Source organism: Rhodnius prolixus, unplaced genomic scaffold (assembly GCF_049639745.1).
Source record: "Rhodnius prolixus isolate KJV_2025 unplaced genomic scaffold, Rpr scaffold_2, whole genome shotgun sequence".
In the NCBI taxonomy this organism is placed as follows: Eukaryota; Metazoa; Arthropoda; class Insecta; order Hemiptera; family Reduviidae; genus Rhodnius; species Rhodnius prolixus.
In genome coordinates, this window is record NW_027411592.1 from 56,424,948 (window position 1) to 56,450,715 (window position 25,768).

Consider the following 25,768-nt stretch of genomic DNA (forward strand, 5'->3'; position numbering starts at 1 on the left):
TTTGAGACTTATGTAATTTTCGTTCGTATTTCGAACTGCTGTATCTCCTCACTAATTTGTGATAGCCCAGCGAAAATACATACTATTGTAGAACGCTTTTACTTATACACTTACACATAACTACAGCTTCCTATCTCAATTTATGAAGGAGATATAAGGTGCCTAATTTTGAGACTTATGCATTTTTCTTTCGTATTTCGATCTGCTGTATCTCCTCACTAATTTGTGATAGCCCAGCGAAAATACATACAATTATAGTCCTCTTTTACATTTACACTTACACATAACTACAGCTTCCTTTCTCAGTTCTTGAAGGAGATATAAAGTGCCTATTTTGAGACTTATGTAATTTTCTTTCGTATTTCGAACTGCTGTATCTCCTCACTAATTTGTGATAGCCCAGCGAAAAAGATACAATTATAGTCCTCTTTTACATTTACACTTACACATAACTACAGCTTCCTATCTCGATTTATGTAGGAGATATAAGGTGCCTAATTTTGAGACTTATGCATTTTTCTTTCGTATTTCGAACTACTGTATCTCCTCACTAATTTGTGATAGCCCAGCGAAAATACATACAATTATAGTACTCTTTTCCCTTTATACTTACACATAACTACAGCTTCCTATCTCAATTTATGAAGGAGATATAAGCTACCTAATTTTGAGACTTACGCAATTTTCTTTCGTATTTCGAACTGCTATATCTGCTCACTAATTTGTGATAGCCCAGCGAAAATATATAGAATTATAGTCCTCCTTTACATTTACACTTACACATAACTACAGCTTCCTATCTCAGTTTTTGAAGGAGATATAAAATGCCTATTTTGAGACTTATGCAATTTTCGTTCGTATTTCGAACTGCTGTATCTCCTCACTAATTTGTGATAGCCCAGCGAAAAAGATACAATTATAGTCCTCTTTTACATTTACACTTACACGTAACTACAGCTTCCTATCTCAATTTATGTAGGAGATATAAGGTACCTAATTTTGAGACTTATGCATTTTTCTTTCGTATTTCGAACTGCTGTATTTCCTCACTAATTTGTGATAGCCCAGCGACTATACATACAAATGTAGTACGCTTTTCTCTATACACTTACACATAACTACAGCTTCCTATCTCAATTTATGAAGGAGATATTAGGTGCCTAATTTTGAGACTTATGCATTTTTCTTTCGTATTTCGAACTGCTGTATCTCCTCACTAATTTGTGATAGCCCAGCGAAAATACATACAAGTGTAGTACGCTTTTACTTTTACACTTGCACATAACTACAGCTTCCTATCTCAGTCTTTGAAGGAGATATAAGGTGCCTAATTTTTAGACTTATGCATATTTCTTTCGTATTTCGAACTGCTGTATCTCCTCACTAATTTGAGATAGCCCAGCGAAAATACATACAAGTGTAGTACGCTTTTACTTTTACACTTGCACATAACTACAGCTTCCTATCTCAGTCTTTGAAGGAGATATAAGGTGCCTAATTTTTAGACTTATGCATATTTCTTTCGTATTTCGAACTGCTGTATCTCCTCACTAATTTGAGATAGCCCAGCGAAAATATATACAATTATAGTCCTCTTTTACATTTACCCTTACACATAACTACAGCTTCCTATCTCAGTTTTTGAAGGAGATATAAAGTGCCTATTTTGAGACTTATGTAATTTTCGTTCGTATTTCGAACTGCTGTATCTCCTCACTAATTTGTGATTGCCCAGCGAAAATACATACTATTGTAGAACGCTTTTACTTATACACTTACACATAACTACAGCTTCCTATCTCAATTTATGAAGGAGATATAAGGTGCCTAATTTTGAGACTTATGCATTTTTCTTTCGTATTTCGATCTGCTGTATCTCCTCACTAATTTGTGATAGCCCAGCGAAAATACATACAATTATAGTCCTCTTTTACATTTACACTTACACATAACTACAGCTTCCTTTCTCAGTTCTTGAAGGAGATATAAAGTGCCTATTTTGAGACTTATGCATTTTTCTTTCGTATTTCGAACTGCTGTATCTCCTCACTAGTTTGTGATAGCCCAGCGAAAATACATACAATTATAGTCCTCTTTTACATTTACACTTACACATAACTACAGCTTCCTATCTCAGTTTTTGAAGGAGATTTAAAGTGCCTAATTTTGGGACCTTTGCAATTTTCTTTCGTATTTCGAACTGCTGTATCTCCTCACTAATTTTTGATATCCCAGCGAAAATACATACTATTGTAGAACGCTTCTACTTATACACTTACACATAACTACAGCTTCCTATCTCATTTTGTGTAGGAGATATAAGGTGCCTAATTTTGGGACCTTTGCCATTTTCTTTCGTATTTCGAACTGCTGTATATCCTCACTAATTTGTGATAGCCCAGCGAAAAAGATACAATTATAAACCTCTTTTACATTTACAGTTACACATAACTACAGCTTCCTATCTCAATTTATGAAGGAGATATAAGCTACCTAATTTTGTGACTTATGCAATTTTCTTTCGTATTTCGAACTGCTGTATTTCCTCACTAATTTGTGATAGCCCAGCGACTATACATACAAATGTAGTACGCTTTTCTCTATACACTTACACATAACTACAGCTTCCTATCTCAATTTATGAAGGAGATATTAGGTGCCTAATTTTGAGACTTATGCATTTTTCTTTCGTATTTCGAACTGCTGTATCTCCTCACTAATTTGTGATAGCCCAGCGAAAATACATACAAGTGTAGTACGCTTTTACTTTTACACTTGCACATAACTACAGCTTCCTATCTCAGTCTTTGTAGGAGATATAAGGTGCCTAATTTTTAGACTTATGCATATTTCTTTCGTATTTCGAACTGCTGTATCTGCTCACTAATTTGTGATAGCCCAGCGAAAATATATACAATTATAGTCCTCTTTTACATTTACTCTTACACATAACTACAGCTTCCTATCTCAGTTTTTGAAGGAGATATAAAGTGCCTATTTTGAGACTTATGTAATTTTCGTTCGTATTTCGAACTGCTGTATCTCCTCACTAATTTGTGATAGCCCAGCGAAAATACATACTATTTTAGAACGCTTTTACTTATACACTTACACATAACTACAGCTTCCTATCTCAATTTATGAAGGAGATATAAGGTGCCTAATTTTGAGACTTATGCATTTTTCTTTCGTATTTCGATCTGCTGTATCTCCTCACTAATTTTTGATAGCCCAGCGAAAATACATACAATTATAGTCCTCTTTTACATTTACACTTACACATAACTACAGCTTCCTTTCTCAGTTCTTGAAGGAGATATAAAGTGCCTATTTTGAGACTTATGCAATTTTCTTTCGTATTTCGAACTGCTGTATCTCCTCACTAGTTTGTGATAGCCCAGCGAAAATACATACAATTATAGTCCTCTTTTACATTTACACTTACACATAACTACAGCTTCCTATCTCAGTTTTTGAAGGAGATTTAAAGTGCCTATTTTGAGACTTATGTAATTTTCTTTCGTATTTCGAACTGCTGTATCTCCTCACTAATTTGTGATAGCCCAGCGAAAATACATACAATTATAGTCCTCTTTTACATTTACACTTACACATAACTACAGCTTCCTATCTCAGTTTTTGAAGGAGATGTAAAGTGCCTATTTTGAGACTTATGCAATTTTCTTTCGTATTTCGAACTGCTGTATTTCCTCACTAATTTGTGATAGCCCAGCGACTATACATACAAATGTAGTACGCTTTTCTCTATACACTTACACATAACTACAGCTTCCTATCTCAATTTATGAAGGAGATATTAGGTGCCTAATTTTGAGACTTATGCATTTTTCTTTCGTATTTCGAACTGCTGTATCTCCTCACTAATTTGTGATAGCCCAGCGAAAATACATACAAGTGTAGTACGCTTTTACTTTTACACTTGCACATAACTACAGCTTCCTATCTCAGTCTTTGAAGGAGATATAAGGTGCCTAATTTTTAGACTTATGCATATTTCTTTCGTATTTCGAACTGCTGTATCTCCTCACTAATTTGTGATAGCCCAGCGAAAATACATACAATTATAGTCCTCTTTTACATTTACACTTACACATAACTACAGCTTCCTATCTCAGTTTTTGAAGGAGATATAATGTGCCTATTTTGAGACTTATGCAATTTTCATTCGTATTTCGAACTGCTGTATCTCCTCACTAATTTGTGATAGCCCAGCGAAAATAAGTACAATTATAGTCCTCTTTTACATTTACACTTACACATAACTACAGCTTCCTATCTCAGTTTTTGAAGGAGATATAAAGTGCCTATTTTGAGACTTATGCAATTTTCATTCGTATTTCGAACTGCTGTATCTCCTCAATAATTTGTCATAGCCCAGCAAAAATACATACAAGTGTAGTACGCTTTTACCTTATTAATTTTGTAGATCTAAAAATAAAATAATTGAAAATAATTCTAAAGTGATAATTTAATTGAAAAAGGAGAAACTTTTTCAAATGCTTCACTTATTTTTTTTCTATTAAATAAACTAATTTAATTTCAAAGTAAACCAGGTTTAAAATACTATGTTTAATCAAGGATTTTGAGAGGAGTTTAATCAAAATCTATATATTAGAAAGCTTTCATTCATCTGCTGTTGAACACTTTAAACTTGAAGTGGTTTATAAAGCTCTTACTGGAGAGATGCTTTCCTTCAAGTTTTCCTTTAAAAAGGGGCGTGAGTGGGCACATTGGGGTAAAGCTCTACTTAATACTGTCGCTTTACTCGACTCATCATACTATAAATTTCTGCTCGTGTAATCTATATTTTGATCGAATTGATTACGTATAAAATATTTTGGTTGTGTAGTGGATTTGGGGATGTTTATTGTTGATGATGAATTTCACTGTACGCTTGCATATTTTTTTTAGAAAGAGTTAGGAGTAATTTTGTACCAACTGTTTTATTCTTTGTTGATCTGAACTGTTGAGGCATCCTGGAGTTACACATCGCCTTCTTTGGAGCATCTACTCCAGAGAGAAATACTTGGATAATCCATGAAAGCTCTCCAGAGTTGAGAAAGGCCTTGTATTCTCTGTGAGTTCCTTTCTCTTACACGCTAATCCACTTTATGCAGAAGCTCTTCCCTGAGAAGTGTGGGAGGGTCGGTCTGTTGGCTGGAGTCCCTCCAGACACTAGGCTCAGTCAGAGACTATCATAGTCAGCCCCTTGTCATCATTCCACATCTCTCTCTCTCTCTCTCTTCTTTTCGCTTTTATCGTTGCTTCCGCCCCCTTACCCTCTATACTTTCATTCTTCCCATTGTCTCCCACTTCTCCTAAAAATACACACAAGCTTTTTTCCTGTTGCTTCTAAGCGACCCTGCTTTCTTATTCCAGAGTGCTTTTTTATTCCATTCCACTCTCTCTCTCTCTCTGAACTCATTCCTTCACTCCCGGGGCTAGCATAACAAATTTACTTAAGTTATTCTAAATTTGTTTTGATGTCCAAGTTGTTATCATCAACAAAAGGAAAATACGCAGTCGCAAATAAATTTATTTTACTTTTCTTCCATGATAATTCTAATCTCTTTTGTTTTCTTTCTTCTTTTAAAGTTTTATTTTTAAGAAAAACATTTTCTTTAGCAAAATTCTCCCTTTTCTCACAATTTTGCTTTCTTTTACTTACGTAAGAGCAGTTACTGAGCTTTTCCTGGGACCAAAAAACTTTCAAGTATTCGCCCTTTAATTACAATCCCTTCAAATCCTTACGTTTGATTTTTGTTTTGTTTTTCTGTATCATATAAAACTATAAATAAAAGAAAAACAATACTATTAATTTTTATTTTAGCCTGATGCATTTATTGTTCAGCTTGCAATAAAGGCAATAAACTGTAGCCTAAAGTACCAACATTGGAACAAAACTAAAGAAATAATTCATTTTTTGTATTTAGTTACAATCAACGCATTTTGCGTTATAAGCAACAAGTAGTAAACAATAAGCAACAATCACACATATCAGAGTGGAGATGTTAGCCAGCGGTAACACTCCAAAAACATTCTAAACTCTACTGACTCTCTTTTTAAGACTGTCCTAGAAGTGTTGTCTGGAAAGGTTTTTGAAGATAGATGTTGTACAAGTGGATTGTGATGAGATTGAATGCTAAGATGGAATTTTCTGTAACGTGTTCTTGCAACTTGTGTGACGAAAGGAATGTTTAAATCTGTGTGAATGGTTTGATTGGTGACGTAGAAAGGAGCGTTTACTATAGAGCGAAGAATTTTAGATTGCAAGGAGCTGGATCCTTTGCAGATTTGAGCGTTTGGTTGAACCTCCACAGGTTTGATGCCATAAGCTCTAGACTGGCTTTAATATAGTATATATATAAGTCTTTTTTTGTCTATAGTGAGTTTTGATCTGTTGTCTAGTTAGTCTTTTCAGTTGTCGGAAGCGTCTGTTGAGTTCTGTTCTCCTTAAATCGAGTATGAGGGTTCCATGTAACTCTTCTGTCAAGGTAAGGCCTACGTTGACTACTGGTAAAGGAATTAAATTGTAAAAGATAGAACGAAGAGTGATGCGTTGAAGAGTGAAAGTAATGTTTTGAGAATTCAAAATTAATTTTAAGATTTACATGTGTGTGTTTTTTAGAAAAAAAAAAATCTTTGGGCTCATTTTTTGAGGCGATTTTAAAAAATTAGATTTAAAAAACTCAATAAAGTGGGACTTCCGGTTGAGCGATTGGTTTCGCTAGAACCAAAACCAAAAAAAAAAAGAAAAGAAGTTTTGATACCATTTTTTTTTTTTAAGTTTTGATTTTAGGCTATTCTCTAATACGCTCACAACACTTATAAGAGGTAACAACTGGCCATTTTCTTGTTAACCTCTGACTCAGGGAACTTTAAAAACGGTTTTGTTTTCCGGTTTTATGTCGCTAATTAAGGCAACAGTTTCCTTGTCCAGTAAGTTGTTAGCGAAAATGCAAAGATATTTTGTGACACTTTGAGTTAAGTAGTGAGTGTCACAATGATACAAAAAGAAAAACTGTGGCTGTGTCATGGACACGGCCGTGTGTTGTACGTGAATACGTTGTACGTAACGGGTTATATTTTTTATATATAATAATTTTATTTATGTATTTAGGATGAAATCAAGGAAACAAATCAACGATCGAACACAACCTATGCCTATACAGTCCGTTGTCGATGTAGAAGCGATTTCATCATCTACTTGCATAATTTCAACCGCCCCAGCTGCAGTTGTACTGACACCGTCGTTGATCCGCTCGGCCGCATTCATTCTTTTACGTTCCCGACACAGCTTGAGACTCGGTCATATGGTGTTTTATTATTACCATTCGATTGCTCTTGAGAAGCCCTTTCCAACCGTATACGATCTCTGGCTTTTCGACGCGTACAGGCCGACATTATATATTTTCGATAATATTTGTTTTATTCTAACACCTTATTATATTCACTGTTACTATTTTACACTAATGTTTTATATAAAATCGATAGATTGTGACGACAGCTGACGATTAAAACTTAAACGAACATCGTAGCTTCTCCGAGTCAAAAGTTATACAAATTGCAAATCTCGATACGCTGCAAAATGATCTCAAAATGGCGGCGCTTCCCCCTCCACCGCGCGCGATGCGTCACAGTCCTCGCTTATCGTAATGAATTCTTTGGTCCTTTAGCTATCCAGTGGTCTAATTTAATTCTGGATGTAGACGATAGATTCGAAACTATAATGCCAAACTGTATCCCCCGATTTTGTTATCATTATGTTTTTTGGATTGCCTCCATATGACAGCAAATTTAAAGGCGTATTCACGTCAAAAGCCCTACTTTACGTAATTTTTTTTAAAAAAATAAATATAGCCAAGCTATTGGAGAGGATATTATTAGAGTAAAGAATTAAATTAATAATCTATTTAAGACATCTAAACGTGAACGTTAGTCAGTATTGAATACAAATTTACGAAAATTACTACGCTAAATCGTAAATTCTTCCTTGAGTAAAACACAAGTTTAGAGCAAACACAATTACTTGGAGCTACACTCACTCACACCATATGGAGCACCATAAACACAACCAGAGTGAAAATATGTTCACATTGTTGGTCTGTCTTTCTGTCTGTCTGTACGCTGCGGACTCCACAGATAGATGGTTGCTTCCGGAGTAAATACCGCACTCCCATTAATTAACCAATAACTCACCAGCCTGTTACTCACCAGAGTCATTCCTTTATTTCTTTCTCTCTCTCTCTTTCTCACGCCCACTCACTCTATCTCTCTCGCTCTTCCCATCTGTCTGTCTTCAATATTACTGTGACCTATATATATATATATAGGTTTTCTTTAATTACATCTTTCAGTCCTTACAATATGTGCTCCCATTTAGATATATATAATGTTTATTCCTTTGAAAATGAGTTTTTTATTTTTCTAAATTTATGTTACATAGTCACGTTTTCGTCATCTAAGTACTCCATTTATTATATAAACTGAGGAGTATTATTTAGATGATTAATTTTCTTATTTTTATAATTTAATTAAATTTATTGTTAATTTTTTTTTTAATTATAAAGACTAATTTGACGTAGTCTCAAGACTATAGATTGACAAGAGACTCACCTGGAAGTCACACACTCGGCTTTAACGACAAGACGTGAACATCCGATATGCACATCCAGAGCAGCAGTTTGGGGCTCAACCAAACCCTTTCAACTCCAAACGCCTGCAGACACTACAGCCTAAACTCTTAAGGTGTATCCTTAATACTCCATATTAAGTATCTAACCTCACCATTCTTCACTGATCTTCACATCTCTTTTAGGTTCTGACATAATAAAGTTTTGCTACCACAAATTCCTTCAGCCTACTAGAGCTCTCTATCCTAATCTTCTTGTCTAACAGCTCTCTCACCTTCCCAACAAACTTCCCCGTCGCTTGAAGCGGAAATGGCCTAGGGACTTACTGATATACACCACCGAGAAAGAGTTTCACCAATGGGTGATCACTCTAACATGTCTTTCAAGTTAACTGACCCAGTTAACTTTAAATTTACGTGATACAAAATTTGTTCTAGTTGTAAATGTAGCTAAATAAAGTGAAAATAAAGAGACTAATTTCTAAATTTTCTTTTTACAGGTTTTTGGGAGCGAAAATTCAATAAGGTAAGACATTAATTTTTTTCTTTAATGTTTATTTGCAACCTTCTTTTCTCTTTTGTGTACCGACACCTTGTACCTGACATAGTAAAGTCTTGCTACCACAAATTCCTCAGCCTAAAATACTAAAATACAGAGAACAGGTAAAGTGGTCGATATAGGCTGCTCCAGGGGTCGATTTCTTGGTTGACGAATCTGGCTAGTGGTAGATGAACAAAGTTCAATAGCAGAATACAAATTTGTTATTATACGAGGGTCGTTTGAAAAGTCCGTGCGAAAATAAAACCTACTTAATTTTTTGGGGTAAACCTTTTTTATTTTTCAACATAGTCTCCTTTTAGGCTTATACACCTCGTCCAACGCTGCTCTAGTTTGTTGATCCCTTCCGAATAATAGGATTTGTCCAAGTCTGAAAAATAGCCATTCGTTTCTGCAATCACCTCCTCGTTTGAATAAAATCTTTTTCCCGCCAGCCATTTCTTCATATTGGGGAACAAATAGTAGTCCGAGGGAGCCAAGTCTGGAGAATAGGGGGGATGTGAAACGAGTTGGAACCCTATTTCCATTAATTTTGCGACCACAACTGCTGAGGTGTGAGCTGGTGCGTTGTCGTGATGGAAAAGGACTTTTTTGTGGGCCAATCGTGGGCGTTTTTCTTGCAGCTCGGTTTTTAAACGGTCCAATAACGATGAATAATATGCACCTGTAATAGTTTTACCCTTTTCCAGATAGTCGATGAGGATTATTCCTTGCGAATCCCAAAAGACAGTCGCCATAATCTTTCCGGCCGAAGGAACGGTCTTCGCCTTTTTTGGCGCAGATTCCCCCTTGGTAACCCATTGTTTAGATTGTTCTTTGGTCTCAGGAGTGTAGTGACGTATCCATGTTTCATCCACATTGACGAAAAGGCGCTTAAAGTCCTGCGGATTCTTCTGGAACAGCTGCAAACCGTCCTTGCAACACTTCACACGATTTCGTTTTTGGTCAAGCGTGAGCAATCGCGGCACCCATCTTGCGGATAGCTTTGTCATGTCCAAATGTTGATGCAAAATATTATGTACCCGTTCATTCGAGATGCCCACAGCACTAGCAGTCTCACGCACCTTCACTTTTCTGTCATCTATCACCATATCATGGATTTTATCAATGATTTCTGGAGTAGTAACCTCAACAGGGCGTCCAGAACGTTCAGCGTCACTTGTGCCCATATGGCCACTCCGAAAATTTTGAAACCACTTATAAACTGTTCTAATCGAAGGTGCAGAGTCACCATAATGTTTATCAAGCTTCTCTTTAGTCTCCTGAGGCGTTTTGCCTTTCATAAAGTAGTGTTTAATCAACACACGAAATTCTTTTTCGTCCATTTTTTGAAAATCACTCGACTTCCTTGATTCAAACGAATGCCAAACACAAAGAAACAGACCGATCTGGCTGAAACTTGGTGTGTGTTCTTCCAAGAGATGCTACTAATTAAACATAACCTCGATACGCGCCAGTAGTGCTATCTCTCTGACTTTGCACGGACTTTTCAAACGACCCTCGTATGTAGCTACGTACCAATAATTTTAACTTTAAAGTTGTTAGCAACAAATAGTTTTAATTAGCTCATGACGTCACTATTACTTTTGTTTAAGTTTTAATTTTTTTTTTTTTTTTTACGATTAAATGATGACGTATTCCATGAAACGACGTATTGATGTTATATAGCTCAAGTGATGGAAAATTTAATTGGTTTAAGCTCAAAAATTGTTACTTTTCCATCTACAACAACTTGTTGGACCAAAAGCTGAAAATTCGCAAGCTGAGCACTCAGCCTGGTTTCGGTTAACCGCTCAACACTCAAATCCGAATAGACTTGGAAACCCATTGTTGAACTTCTTTATCATTGGTTTGTTTCTAAAAAGTATTGTGAGATTTTCTAAGCTTGTTATTTATTGCAATATTAAAATTCTATAAATTTGCAAAATTGTGGGCATGATCATTGTTATTTTACTGCCAAATAGTTCTTTAAATTAAAATTTTGGCGTGTTATTCTGTCGTTCTTGTTTTAGTGATTTATTGGAATCAATAGTTCTATTTATTGTGGTGTGATAATTGTGGGTGATTAGTAAGAAAAAAACAACCGTGAAATATCGTAAATGGTGTAAAGTTTCAAAAGTTCATTCACTTTCTTAAGCATTTTATTTGGACCAAACGCGCTTCAAATCGAAGAGGTTTCCCGCATGATATTTGGCAAGTTTTTATTACTAAGAGGTTTAATTTCTCATATTAACCATTAAATAATATCCAAGAACTAGACACCGGGAATCGAACCCACTAAACCAACAATACATCTTAGCATTGCGGGTCTAGTCTCTTAACCGCCTAACATACTTTACTATAAATTTCTCATATTAACCATTAAATAAAATCCAAGGCCTAGACCGGGGGAATCGAAGCCACTAACCAACAATACATCTTAGCTTTGCGGGACCTAGTCTCTTAACCGCCTAACATACTTTACTATAAATTTCTCATATTAACCATTAAATAAAATCCAAGGCCTAGACCGGGGGAATCGAAGCCACTAACCAACAATACATCTTAGCTTTGCGGGTCTAGTATCTTAACCGCTCGGCTATCGTGGCGCCTGTTAATGGAAAACTATTGTTAATCACCCATTACTAAAAAAAAATACAGTTAAGATTTAGTAAAATAAACGATTCACTGACATTTCTGTTGATCTCGTGAGGATCTTTCTACATTGAGTTAAAGCTAAGATAGTTATGAACAAATATTTCCATCAAAATGAAATGATTATGGTGGAAATGAACAGACAAAAAAAAAAGTATAAGCAATACGATTAACCCAGACTTTGGATGCCGAGGACACAAAAAAAATAATAATAATGCTAGGTAGAAGCTATAAACGAGAGGAGCTTAAAATGCGCGCGAAGGTATTGTGTGCAACAGCGGAAATGTGCAGAAGTAAATGGCTTGAGATGGGGCGGTGGGGGCCGGAAGAAGATAAAAAGAGATAGAGTTTTACAGCCCCCTGGTGTCAAGCACGAGTGGAGGCGGCTCCTCCTCCTAACTCTCTCTGACTCTCCATCTCATCCCCTCCGGCTGAAGTATAAACTCATTTCAGTTGGGTCCACGAGCCGCGTCCGTTCTAACAAGAAGACTACGCCATGAAACTCCCGAGGGATGTGCGGCTGTACAACCGCCCTGGGATTTTTCCCAAGGAATACATTTTCCACATCCCTCACTGTTCTTTTACACAATTCGGGCTCTCTCTCTTCCACGTTGCCAACCAGCTATCCTCTCGTCGCGTGCGTCAAATCTCTTTACGGCGTGAAATTCTTCTCTTCTTTTTCTTACCTCTCCCTTCCTCTACAGTTATCCACTTTTTTTATTTTTATTTTTTACAATGAGCAACTTAATACGATTTTTCTTATTTTTTATCCCCGGCAGCACTTTCTCTCTCTTAAACTGTGACTGAGAGAGAAAATAGAAGAAAAAAGCAGAACGATGAAGCAAGCAAGTAACGACAACTATGCTTCAAGTGGAGCATATCTCTGATGCTGCGTTTACATCTGTCGGCAAAACCGATTATTTATCTGTTTACCTCTCCTATACCACCACAGCCTGCCTATCTTCTGCCATCCCCAATCTTATTTTACTTACCGATCATTCTTATTCCTTCACTTCACTTCCAATTCATCCTTATATTACAAGAACGACAACCAACTACCTGTAAGATAAAGTATTTCCATTAAACTATCCAGGGATTGACGCTGAATCGAATTTTCTTGGCATAAATGTTGAAAACGCTGGTAAGAATTACAAAACTAATAGTGTGAACTCATTTCTTTAGGTTCTGACTATAATTTCCAAATTTTAAATCATATTAAGTTCTTATCAATTTGATTTTGCTTACCAATTACGTTTTTTTTTGGGGGGGGGGGCTTTTTTTGGCATTGGCTTTCGCCATACAGCCAGCATCCTCTAGGTGCTTATCACTAGAATATCACTCACTCTCCGTTCTTACTTATAAATACATTCGCTTCACACATTCATCCCTCTACTAGATACAACTATTTACATACAAACTAATGGATGGATCATAACTCTATCTATATTCCTGCCATCCTTATAGCTTAACCGAAATTAAAATCACGTAATCCTTCTGTAATCATTTTCTTCCATTCATTCTAATCGGCTATAACTTTTAAATACATTCATATTTCATTGCTAGCTCTGCTACAGATTTAAACACATAGATGCTGGAGGAGTATATTATGTCTTCGTAGCAAAATGGTGCTTCTAAATACCTGTATAAGTCGTCAAACATTCGTTTCCTTTCTACCACGTAACGTGGACATATCATTATTATATTGTCTTGAAATCCTCCTCCTCATCGCAATCTGCGTAAGGAGGAGAGAGAGGACCTTTTGTTGATCCTGTGAAGATACGATCCGCACACCGCGTGGTTCGCTCTCAGCCTGCTTATTGTCGTAACAGACCATTTATTAGTGACAGTTTCCTTAAACCATGGTTGTCTAGGTAACTGATCTGCCATAGTTTTATAGAATCTCCCTTTATTACCATTACTGTAATCTGTCTGGCCATTTTTGTAGTGCTGTTTTTTGCAATTGTACACTTGATATCGGTGTGTGTGGTAATTTATAATTAACCATTTCCCAATTAGATGTTTGCTTTGTTTTTATGATAAAACCAAGAAAATATAATAAAAAATAATGAACACCTCTTCACACAGAACAACAAAATATTTACAAATTGACACCTTCAGTTGTTTACATTGGCGTAGATTTTCACGTTGTGGAAAACATTTCAGTGCGTATATCAAATTTTCCCAGTCATTTACCTTGTAGGTTTGTGGACAGGGTGTTTTTCCTGCTGAAGAATTGAGGTAGTAGGTGGAAGGGGTTTTGGTGTGCTTGTGTGTTTGAGTGTGAATGGAAAGATATGAATGTATGCACGGCAGAAGTAGGGATAGAGAGGAAGAAGAAGCAGGATGAGAGAAGCAGCATCAACATCCCTGCGCTAACCCTACAAGAAATTGGAAAGGGTTTTGAAAGGAAGGGCTAGTTTGTAAATCATGCACTGGTAAATTAATTCTAGCCCTTCATAAATTGTAATTACCATGAGATCCCCGCTAACCCTAAAGAATATAGGACCCCTGGCTCAGAGCCCGTACGGTCTCTGCTCATTCTCCGACTGTTTCAGAGAACTAGCCCCCTCTCTCAGCATCCTTAACTTCTCTTGTCTTTCTCAGAGGTAACTTTATTTCTTCTTCTTCTCCTTGGTAAAAAGGAGAATTTCAAGACTGCACAGTTTTGAGACCTGCGATCTAAAATAAGAATAATAAAAACAAAGGCAAGTTAAAAAATAATCAATCTTAGTCCAAAATAAAAAGATGCATTTATTTTTCTGCATATTCCTCTTTTAGTTGCTTTCGCGTTGTCCAACGTTAAGATGCTAATGCCATTCAGGAAGGTATGCAAAATACCATTTAACGGCTCTTTATTTGACCCAACCACTATATCTTTAGATTTAGGCATAGATGCCAAACAAAGAGTGACTCTGATGAATAGGGTGGGTTAAAGTACGTAGAAAGTATCGAACCCACTAAACTAACAATACATCTTAGCTTTGCAGGTCTACTCTCTTAACCGCTCGACTTAGCGTGGAACACCTTTCTCATCATATTAACCATTAAAAAGAATCCAAATCTAAGAGACCGAGAATCGAACCCACTAAACCAACAATACATCTTAGCTTTGCGGGTCTAATCTCTTAACCGCCTATCATACTTTACTATAAAGTTCTCATATTAACCATTAAATAAAATCCAAGGCCTAGACCAGGGGCATCGAACCCACTAAACCAACAATACATCTTAGCTTTGCGGGTCTAATCTCTTAACCGCTCGGCTATCGTGGCGCTTCAGTACAGTCTAGTAGATTCAGCCCTAAAATGGATGACCAAAAGTGTAATTTTTGATAGTTAAGGTCCCTAGTATTACTTATCTTAGGTCTTCGATTGACCCTGCTTTTTGTATCTACACCCTTCCAGTTATGCAGAGCTTAAAAAATTCATTTTCATTTTTAAGTTATTAAAAGAATAAATAATTATTTAAGTAAGAAATCTTGATTAAGTAATTTGCATTAAATTAGTTGGGAAATCAAAGAGAGTTTTCCGCACAATATGAAGTCAATTGAGCTCAAACATTTTGTTTCAACTAATTTTCCCTCTTTTTATTATTTTCATTTTCCCCATTTGTGGTGTGGATTTTCTTTTGAATTATAAATACACTCTCAATTACATCAGTGAAAACAAAAAGCTCTCTGGGAGCGAACTTTCAAGTGAAACAAGTAGCTTTAGTTAATTATTCAAATAACAGTTTGAAATGAAACTTATCCAACAAAGTCCACCTAACAAGTTTAACAAAGTTAAAGTCCGCAGGGAACATCAACAAAAGGGAAGTGCGGTTGGTAGAGGTATAATAATGTGATGTCAGCCGGAAGCATACACTAACACAATGCAGGTGTCTACCTGTTCCATTTCGCACTCTCTAAAACCAATCCGCGTTTACTCATTCCTCAAGAATGCTACTTATCCAATTAAGTCACTTTTGGTGGCGCTCCATTTATTTATTGTGATAAATTTTGTTCAAGTTAAATATTTTTTTGCTATTGAAGCATTTATTGGACTAGTGGGTATCACTTGACATCACTTTTATGCAAACAGTGACATGCACAGAAGACATTTTCGTATTTTGATACCGATTTCTCTTTCCGATATACTATCCATCTATCGAATTTAAGATACTTCAAAACATGGAGGTAATCGATTTGTGCAGTAAACGGCTCAATTATCTCTCAAACATTTTCTTAAAAAAACACACATTTGCATTCTCAGAACACCTCAAAACTGGATTTACTATTTAAATGGCTTTAAACCTAATATTGAAAATTAGACTTTCCCTTAAAATTCCTTTTATAAGAGTAAGAGAAAGCTAAATAGATCTTTCAGTTTGCGCTGCCTAATTTCCCCTAAAGTACTAAGGGTTGGTACGCCCACAGATACAAAAATAAGGGCCATTAAATACTGTCCTCTTCTAAGGGAAAACACCCACTTTTAATTAACCATCAATAATTCACGTCTGTCATCAAATAATTCAGCAAACTTCAACAGCTGTATTAAAACTCCTCGTACAAGGATACCAACAGATATTTTTTTTTTTACCCCCTAAAAAGTTTAAACTAATCAAGTATTAATTAAAAAAAAAATGTAATTGCCTAAATAATTAATTAAATATTACATTTCTCCTAATTATGTCAGTTGTATGTTTAATTTTAATTAGTCGTCAAACAAAGTAGACAGTTTTGTTCTGTTTAATTTTAATTAATTAGTGATAATACTTTTTTATTGATTAAATTGAAGCGCCACAGTAGCCGAGCGGTTAAGAGGACTAGACCCGCAAAACTTAGATGCATTGCGGTTTAGTGGGTTCGATACCCCCGGTCTAGGTATTGGATTTTATTTAATGGTTAATATGTGAAATTTATAGTAAAATATGTTAGGCGGTTAGATATACTAGACCCGCAAAGCTAAGATGTATTGTTGGTTAGTAGGTTCGATTCCCGGTCTAGACTTGGATTTTATTAAACGATTAATATGAGAATTTAAAAGTAAAGTATGTTTCTTTCTTAGTATTGATGGGTTCGCTACGCAATAGGGAGCTTAGATCATTCCATTAAACTATAGTATTAACATGTTATCACTATTTAAGTCTAATGTAAGGATTTCACTCCTTCTAAAGATTATTATGCAACAAAATTACCAAATTTTAAAACATTTGGCTTACAGGTAGTGCAAATTTACTGTTAAATTACTGTTTATTCCTTTTATGCACGCTGCATATATGCATATCATTTCTATAATTAACCATTTACCTGCAAATAGATTGAAAACCAAGGGTTTAATTATAGGTAAGTCTCCTCTTGTGTTCTTGGGCGTTAATTAACGGGAAGATAAAGTACAGTTTAGCCTAGAAACAACAATTAGCCTTACTATTTACATCATAGGCTTTTATAATCTAGTTTGTAGTGAAATTGTTTAGTAGAGGGAAAATGATGTTGCTTGCTGTTTACAACAGAAAAGGTTATTTTCCTTTCCCATTTTACCTGCAACTAGTTGTGAGTACACAAGTGTAGGGAATTGGGTACTTTGAAGTTGGAAGTACTGTGCGTTGGGTGGGTCGTGCAGGTTATGTTGGAAAGATAACAGTAGATAGTAAGGTTACTGTAGGGAAACAGGTGAATTAGTATCACACTCCGTGGGGCTTACCTATAGAGCATGGCTCTATGTGCGCAAGCACTGTGTATATAACTTAGATCATCCCACCCCAAATATTGCTAGCACTCATGGTGACCATGATTATGTTGTCGAACGCATTATCATTATCTTAGTAGGCTAATTGTCTGCGATTATGCTGCGATCGTTGGCAACATGTGTGCCCAAATATCCCATGTCTTATCACTAACAATATGTTCAATGATTTACGTAATTGTTCTGTTGCGGGGCTATGTGAAAGTGATAATCAGCTACGGATATTCGAAATTTGACACAATGTCTCATCATGTTCCTTAAAAAAATTGAATGACTCTTTATTGAGAATAAGTTAATTAAGAGAATAAGAAGTAAAGCGTTAATCGAGTTAATCCGTTGTGGCAGCGATGTTTACTTAATTGTATCCCTGTCCAGTTTAACACTTTCCATCCATGATCAGGAGTTGATAAAACAAGTTTGGTGTAGAGATTTTGACTTCCTTTTCCTTTAACGTCTCGTTCTACTCGACTGATAAGAAATTTTGCGATGATTATAAATTGCTGTTCATTATTTTTTTGGTGACTGATTCATAGTTTCAATAGGATGAAAAAATAAATGCGAGTATTCAGTCGTGATACATTTGGCAGTCCGTGAACAGACAAGACAGAAGACACACCAACCCTGTAATGTTAAAATATTACATTTTTTTTTTTTTTTTTGTTTTGTAAGGTGCGCATCATCAAGGGGGTCCTTTGCAGCTAGACTATACTGGAGAATAGACACTTTACTACACAGCCTAATCTACATCTAGTCAATCTAATCGAAACTAACCCAGCGGTTGGCCTAACTCGTATTTCCTTCTAACCTACCTAACTAATGTTGGGGTGGAGTACTCGATATTCCTCGCACCCCATAGAGATCTAACCTAAATTTTAAAAAAACCTATTTACACAAAATTTATATACAGGGTGTCCCAAGCTATATGGATAACGACTTTTTCTCGGAAACTAAGATAGCTAGAAAAAAAACTAAAAAATACGTGTTCCCTTAGTTTTTTGTTAGGAATCCAAATTTACTTTGTAATTTTTTTTCGGTGCTTCCAGAAGCGAGATACAGGCACCAACTTCATTTTTTCAAATGGGAAGGTGCGGTTTTTATTACAGAAATAGATTCCTCTATTTTTTTTAAAGAAAAATTTACTTGGACGGTTTTTTTTCTGTGAGCGATATTTTAGAAGTTAGGAATGAAAACATGATTCATGAAGAAATGTCAAAATGATAATATTATAACGGTTTTTTGATTGAATAAGAAGAAAAGTACTATTTTATTATAAATTTTACTCCTCATTAATATTACCAGAACATGCTCGAACTGGCCTCCACCATTAGAGATGCCACTGAATCGCCCCCCGTGTCGATAACACCATCAGGCATGTAAAGAGATATCTCGATAGGAAATTTTATAGGCTTGTTATATCGACACGGGGGGGGCGATTTAGTGGCCACCTCGTTCACCGGATTTGACACCTATGGACTATTTCCTTTGGGGTTACCTGAAAAACAAGGTGATTATTCATAACTTTTTTCTTTCTTTCCTTATTTCTGCTTATCTAAAAGCATTTCTAAATCTAGGTGTATCAGAATCAAGTCGGAATTGCATCTGTAGATGAACTAAACCAGAGAATAATAGATACCTGTAACTCGGTTGAAGCCGAAACTATTTCTTTGACAGTATGGGGCAATTGGCAGGAAAGAGCATGTCTATGCATCTCTAGTGGTGGAGGCCAGTTCGAGCATAATCCGTAATATTAATGAGGAGTAAAATTTATAATAAAATAGTACTTTTCTTCTTATTCAATCAAAAAACCGTTAAAATATTATTATTTTGACGTTTATTATATGAATCATGTTTTCATTCATAATTTCTAAAATATCGCTCACAGAAAAAAACCGTTCGAGTAAATTTTTCTTTAAAAAAATAGAGGAATCTATTTCTGAAATAAAAACCACACCTTCCCATTTGAAAAAATGAAGTTGATGCCTGTATCTCGCTTCTGAAAGCACCGAAAAAAATTTACAAAGTAAATTTGGATTCCTAACAAAAAACTAAGGGAACACGTATTTTTTAGTTTTTCTCTAGCTATCTTAGTTTCCGAGAAAAAGTCGTTATCCATATAGCTTGGGACACCCTGTATACACTCATACACTCATCCTAATAAGTACATTCGTCCTAATAGTACATTCACCCTAATAAATTCATACATCCCTAATGTTTACATTCATCCTAATAGATACATTCATCCTAATAAATACAATCATCCCAATAAATACATTCATCCTAATAAATACATTCATTCTAATAAATATATTCCTCCTAATAGATAATATATTCCTATATATACATTGAGTGGAGTACTCTATATTCCTCTCACTCATTTACAATCCTAAACCTATTTACATTCACGCAGCCCATTCATACGCGTGCCAGGGTGCCAATCCCGACACAGACCCCACCCGTCCTAGAAAGCAGTGGCTCCCGAGAAATATTACTTTGTAAACAAGGCCCTGAAGATGGACCTAGTCCCTAAATCGAAAGCTCGGCAGAATAAATGCATCACGACTGAATACTGGCATTTACTTTTCATCCTATTGATGATTAGAAAGTTTTTACATTATGTAAATACCGGAAGAATCAGTTTTAAGATTCTTTGAATATTTTTGAGATCGTGATTATGATCAAAATATCTCAAAAAATGATAATAATTTTCACGAAAATATCCTGATGGATCTGTTGAAAGATTGAAATTAAAAATATCAAAAAAGGAAATCCTCAAAGTGCTTAACAAATTTAATTGCTTTCTAGATGTTAAACATATATATTCTAGAGAGCGCTATTTAATTGGCAGTTACGCCATCACTATGTAAGGGCACTAAAGACCCAACCACTATTCCAATCTACTAAATAATATTATCAAGAGGGCTCTGGTCTGAGGTGGGCGGGGGTGGGGACGGGACTACCACTAAGCCTTTGGCCCAAAAGCCGTGCGTCACTCTCTAGAGCTCACTTTGGATGCTGTGGCTGTGGCCAGAGGATCACTTGATGTGCTAACGGCGCCAAACTTGTTACGACCCTCTCTATGCACACAGAAACGGTGGCCGATGGACGTTAAAGTCAAGCTTCCCTCTAGATTCAATTAGGCCGGCTGGCCATGAAATTAATGAAGCTCTCCGTTTGTGGTGAACACACACACACACACACACACACATACGCACACGATTCTCCTCTACTCTTGCGTATATCTCCCCTAAAGTGCATACCCAGTAGATTTAACTAGGAGAAAGTGTGCCGAATAAGAGGGGACTCACGTTTTCAGTGTAAGAGAATAGAGGCTGCAGAATGGTCAGTATGAGCGCTGTAGTTACTGGAGAGTGAATTGGGTTCACCGAAGAGAATTTATTCAAATTCTACCTCACTTTCCTGTTGTACTAGACTATGGAAAGCGCATCCCCCCATGGGTTTGGGGAGAAACTTAGGGGTCACCGTGGTTCCAGCAGGGGGTACAATACGAGGTTTGCTCAGTCCAGGACACACACTCCGGGGGTTAGCAATGCAAATGTAAAGTGGAGGCTGTGCAGGATGAGAGGAGAAAAAGGACCCTTCTGTCCTAAAGCGCCCCTCCCTGGTGCCATGAACTCTCTCCTCAGTCTGATTGCATAATAAAAGAATCCTCTGGAATAGTTAACTACAACAGGTTGACTTTTTCTCCTTTATACACCAAAAATAGCAATAACAATGAGAAATATGTATCAAAACAGTGGTTTTTATTCTTTACATTCCCTTACAACGAAGAAGAGGAAGCTTTCATGACAAATTGATAATTTCGTTATTTTCGGTGTTTAACCCATCATCAGAGGCATGTTAAATAGTTTGGTGTTGAGATTTTGACTTCCATCATATTTCAGTCTTACACTACACATATGGTACTGACTTAATGTTTTTTGTTTTATTTATAAACATCTTAAATTCCTCTGTTTTCTACACTACTCTGTACATATGCTGACACAGCCATACTAGCCACAAGTACACATCCTACATCAGCTTCATACTATACAAGTTACAGACACACTTACATAAAATAGAATCCTGGGCCAAGAAGTGGCGGATTAAAATGAACTCACAGAAATACTGCCAGCTCTCTCTGGTAGGGGCTCCTGTCCACCTTCAACAGCAATCCTCTTCCTTGTACAGATCTGGGTACGCTACATTGGGCTCTACATAGACAAACGACTCACGTGGAACACACACACTAGACTTAAAAGACAAGCAATGACAAAACGTACGAAACTGCTTTACAGACTACTTGGACGACGCTTCAAACTTACCCATTGAACTCAAACGCTTAATATACAGCACTATTCTCAAACCTATGTGGACTTACGGACTAGAGCTGTGGGGTCCAGCCAAACCTACAAACATACGGACTGTACAGAACATTTCAGTCAATACTACTGCCGACAGATAGCTGACGCTCCTTTCTACGGTGACTAACCTCACTCTACACACCGACCTCAACATTCCCTTCATAGACTATCTCGCCGAGACGAAATATCAAAAATTCCATACTACTCTCTCGACTAGCTCTAATCCTCTTGCACTGTCTCTCGCTTCCTCTGACATCCCTAATTAGTGCTGCACGAGACCGAGACGAGGCGAGACTTTATGCAGTCTCGATCTCGGTCTCGGTCGTTCAAGTCTCGGTCTCGGTCGTTCAAGTCTCGGTCTCGGTCTCGTCGAGATATCTCGGTCTCGGTCTTTTTGAATTTTTGTTTACGTGAAATAAAAATTACACCTCCCAACAAACTTCCCGCTCCATTAGTTATGGCTGTTGGTGAAGATAAAGAATCTGATGATTCACCTTTTGACGACGACGACGACTGCATCAATATTTTTGCACCATCTACTCAAAAATCAGCAAATATCACCGAAGCATGGAAGACAGAAATAATTAATTACACCAAATTAGACCAAGCACCAGTAGACGTTGACATTTTAGAATGGTGGAAAACACTTGAGAATTCCTTCAAAAATTTGTCTAGAATGGCAAAAGATATTTTTAGTATCTGTGCAACTTCAGTGCCATCGGAAAGATTATTTTCGCAAGCTGCGATGATAATGACCAATAGAAGATCTTCTCTAACTTCTAATTCTGTAAAAGCTCTTTTATGTATCAATGCTTGGGCAAAGTGTATCTTAAAAACGAAAATTTGTGGCAATATTTTTTAGGTGCATAGATAGTCTTTTTTTTCAAATTCACTAATTCTAAAATTCTAAAATATAATTCAAATAATATCAAAGTTCAAAGTATTAGATTATTAATAGTGAAATTTATTAAATTGAATAAATGAATGATATGAATAGTGAAATTTAGTGAATTTATGTAAAAATTAGGTAATTCGAAGGGGGCCGCCACGGTAGCCGAGCGGTGCGAGACCTGCGAAGCTAATGTGTACTGTGGTACTGGGTTCGATTCCCGGTCTTAGGCCTTGGATTTTATTTAATGGTTAATTTGAGAAATTTACAGTAAAGTATGTTTGCTAGTCGCCTCCGTCCGCGACACCTAATTGGTAGTTGGACGTAAAGCCCCGCCTGAAAAAATAGGCGATTACTTTACTTTGCTTACTTTATTTATGTAATTCGAAGTCAAATAGATGTAGTAATATTGAGCATATATAATAAAATCGTATCTTTTAATAATTAATTCAATACCCGTAATGATTATTTATTAATAAAGAACACAATTTTATAATTTTGTAGCTAAAAATTAATATTTGAAAAACCGAGACGAGACCGAGATTTGTCTCGTTTCTCGTGCAGCACTATCCCTAATACTCCTCGCCGACTGAATCGCCAGTGGCCCCGCGACTTCCTTGTAGGCTGAAGACCTAAATTATTACTCTCTTATCTCTCCTCTCTCCTATAGAGAGTGCTACCGCTGGGTGGGTAGCTTCTCTCCTCCTGCTCTCCTACCGCACCAGTTCATCACTCTCTCCATATTTACTTATTGTAAATTACAAAATGAATTAAAAAAAAAATTTTTGTTATTTACAATCTGCTTATACATAATATACAATAAGTAAAAAGGAATATATAAAATAAATGGATGCGTGAACGGCAGGAGGAGAGAAACTACCCAGCGGTAGCACTCTCTATAGGATATTAATGGTGTTTATGGTCTTCAGACTGCAAGGAAGTCACAGAGACACTAGCGATTCAGTCGGCGAGTAGGATTGTTAGGGATGTCAGAGAGGAGGCGAGAGACAGTACGAGAGGATTTCAGCAATTAGTGCGAGAACTTTTGATATTTCGTCTTGGCGAGTCGTTTGTACGAAGGGAATGTTAAGGTCGTTGTGAAGAGTGAGGTTAGTTACCTGTAGAAAGGAGCGTCAGCTATCTGTCGGAGGATTTATTTAATATTTAAGCTTAGAAATTAAATTACTTGATAAATTTAAATTTATTAAAACAATATTAGTGCGCGAGAGGGCACAACTGTTGATTTAGCCATCAGAGAGTATCATAGAAAATATCGATTTATGGAGCCAAGCATGAATTTATAGATAAAGTGAATATATATGGTTGGAGAGCCCTGGCATGCACACCATTTAACAATGATGCACCCTTTAATGCACAATGTTTACGCTCCATTGTAAAGGGCATTAAGTGAACATTGTGTCCTACGATGGTGGATTTCCCAATATCAGCACATCATATCACTTCTATTATCGCTTACTATTTATAGAATATTATTTTTATCCATTATTATTTACTTTACTTCCCGGAAGTGGTAGGTATTGGCGACTGCGTAAATTTTTCTGCTTGGCATTTAACTGTAGGGAATTTACGTCTTTAGTGGGAAGAAATTAGTTTTTAAAAATTGGTTGGGAAGGGAATTAGCTCTGAGGTTAGCGAACTGAGCTTCCACTCTCGGAGATCCTAGGTTCGAATCTAGTTGCTAGCCCTTATAGATTTTTCTCTTCCTAACAGCCATTTGTCAGCTCACTGTCCGGTGCTGATATTGTCTGTAACGAGAAAAAAAAAAGCTTTGTGCACCAATGTCTTCAGATGCTGAAGTACCTCAAAGTAATAAATAAAAAAAAATGGATTTTTTACTTTTCTTACAACTTTTTGGAAAACTATTTCCACAATTTTCTATAAATTTGTTTGTACAACGTTTATATAGATAGATATCGAGCTTTTATTTTTAAAAAATCATTCCAGGAATAACATTTTTTGAGGGTACATAGAGGATAGATTAGATGTGCTTTTTTTTAGTGCAGTGAATAGTTTTACGTGCTGGAAACTGTTAGTAAGATTTGAATTTGTTTTTAAATTCGGATTTTGGAAAATATCGCAGAGAATTTGAGTAAGAGAAAGAGAAAAGTTGCGGAAAGAGAGCAGAGAATCACCAAACAGCTGATTCTCTCAATTTTCACCCATCTAGAGTAATAAGGTCGATTGTTGGTTGGGTTCTAATATTGTGGTGGTTGGACTTATAAGGTGATGAACAATTTGTTAGATACAGGTACAGAAGTAAAAGGGGAATGTGTGTGCTGGTTGTGTTTCTGGAGGTGAATAAGATGGGTAATTCACCAGCAGCATCAATGGTAGGCTCTGGGAAGGGGCTGGAGGCGTTAGGGTAGATAGAAGGTTGGTAGTATGGTATTAGTAATAAGAAGGGGTGGAAAACGCTCACATGATATCTAATTGGAGGTGGCAGTGGGTTGAGGTCATGCTAGTATGGGGGTTGGTACATAACAAGGCCGTCTATCGCCCGCGCCCCCTACCTGGAGGCGGAAAGTGTGGCACGATGAAGGTATCACCTAGTGATATATGTTGTTGGCCTCCTGTGTAGACAAAGCTCTTTTCTCATGCCTGTTCTCTTTATCTCCGACCGTTTTGCTGCCTCCTCCAGAAGAGAGAAGCTGTTCAAGCTAATGGAGCACGCCTGTATTGCCATCCCAGTTAGGGGCTTACCTCATACAATCTACTACTTCTTCTACAAAGCACACAATCACATAGCTACGTAGTATCCACAGCAAACAATCTCGCTTTCTTCTTAGCGGTACCCAGGGGCTAATTATCTGTAGCCGTTGCTGACAGTCGATTTGTTTTCAACCTATTGCTACTATAGCTCTTCGACCTAATATTTTTTCTTTTTTCAGTAAATATACCAATGCTTCTTAAACAATTACCATTTTAACA

General features: G+C 36.5%; 1 protein-coding gene across 1 annotated transcript in view; it reads left to right on the forward strand.

Annotated features, from left to right (window-relative positions):
- Positions 1–25,768, forward strand: part of LOC141448492 (arylalkylamine N-acetyltransferase 1-like) — a 201,644-nt gene that overhangs the window by 86,016 nt on the left and 89,860 nt on the right. Inside the window, exon 4 of the mRNA XM_074116871.1 lies at positions 9,154–9,179. Coding sequence (XP_073972972.1) covers positions 9,154–9,179 — 26 coding nt within the window. The remainder of the gene's footprint in view (positions 1–9,153; positions 9,180–25,768) is intronic.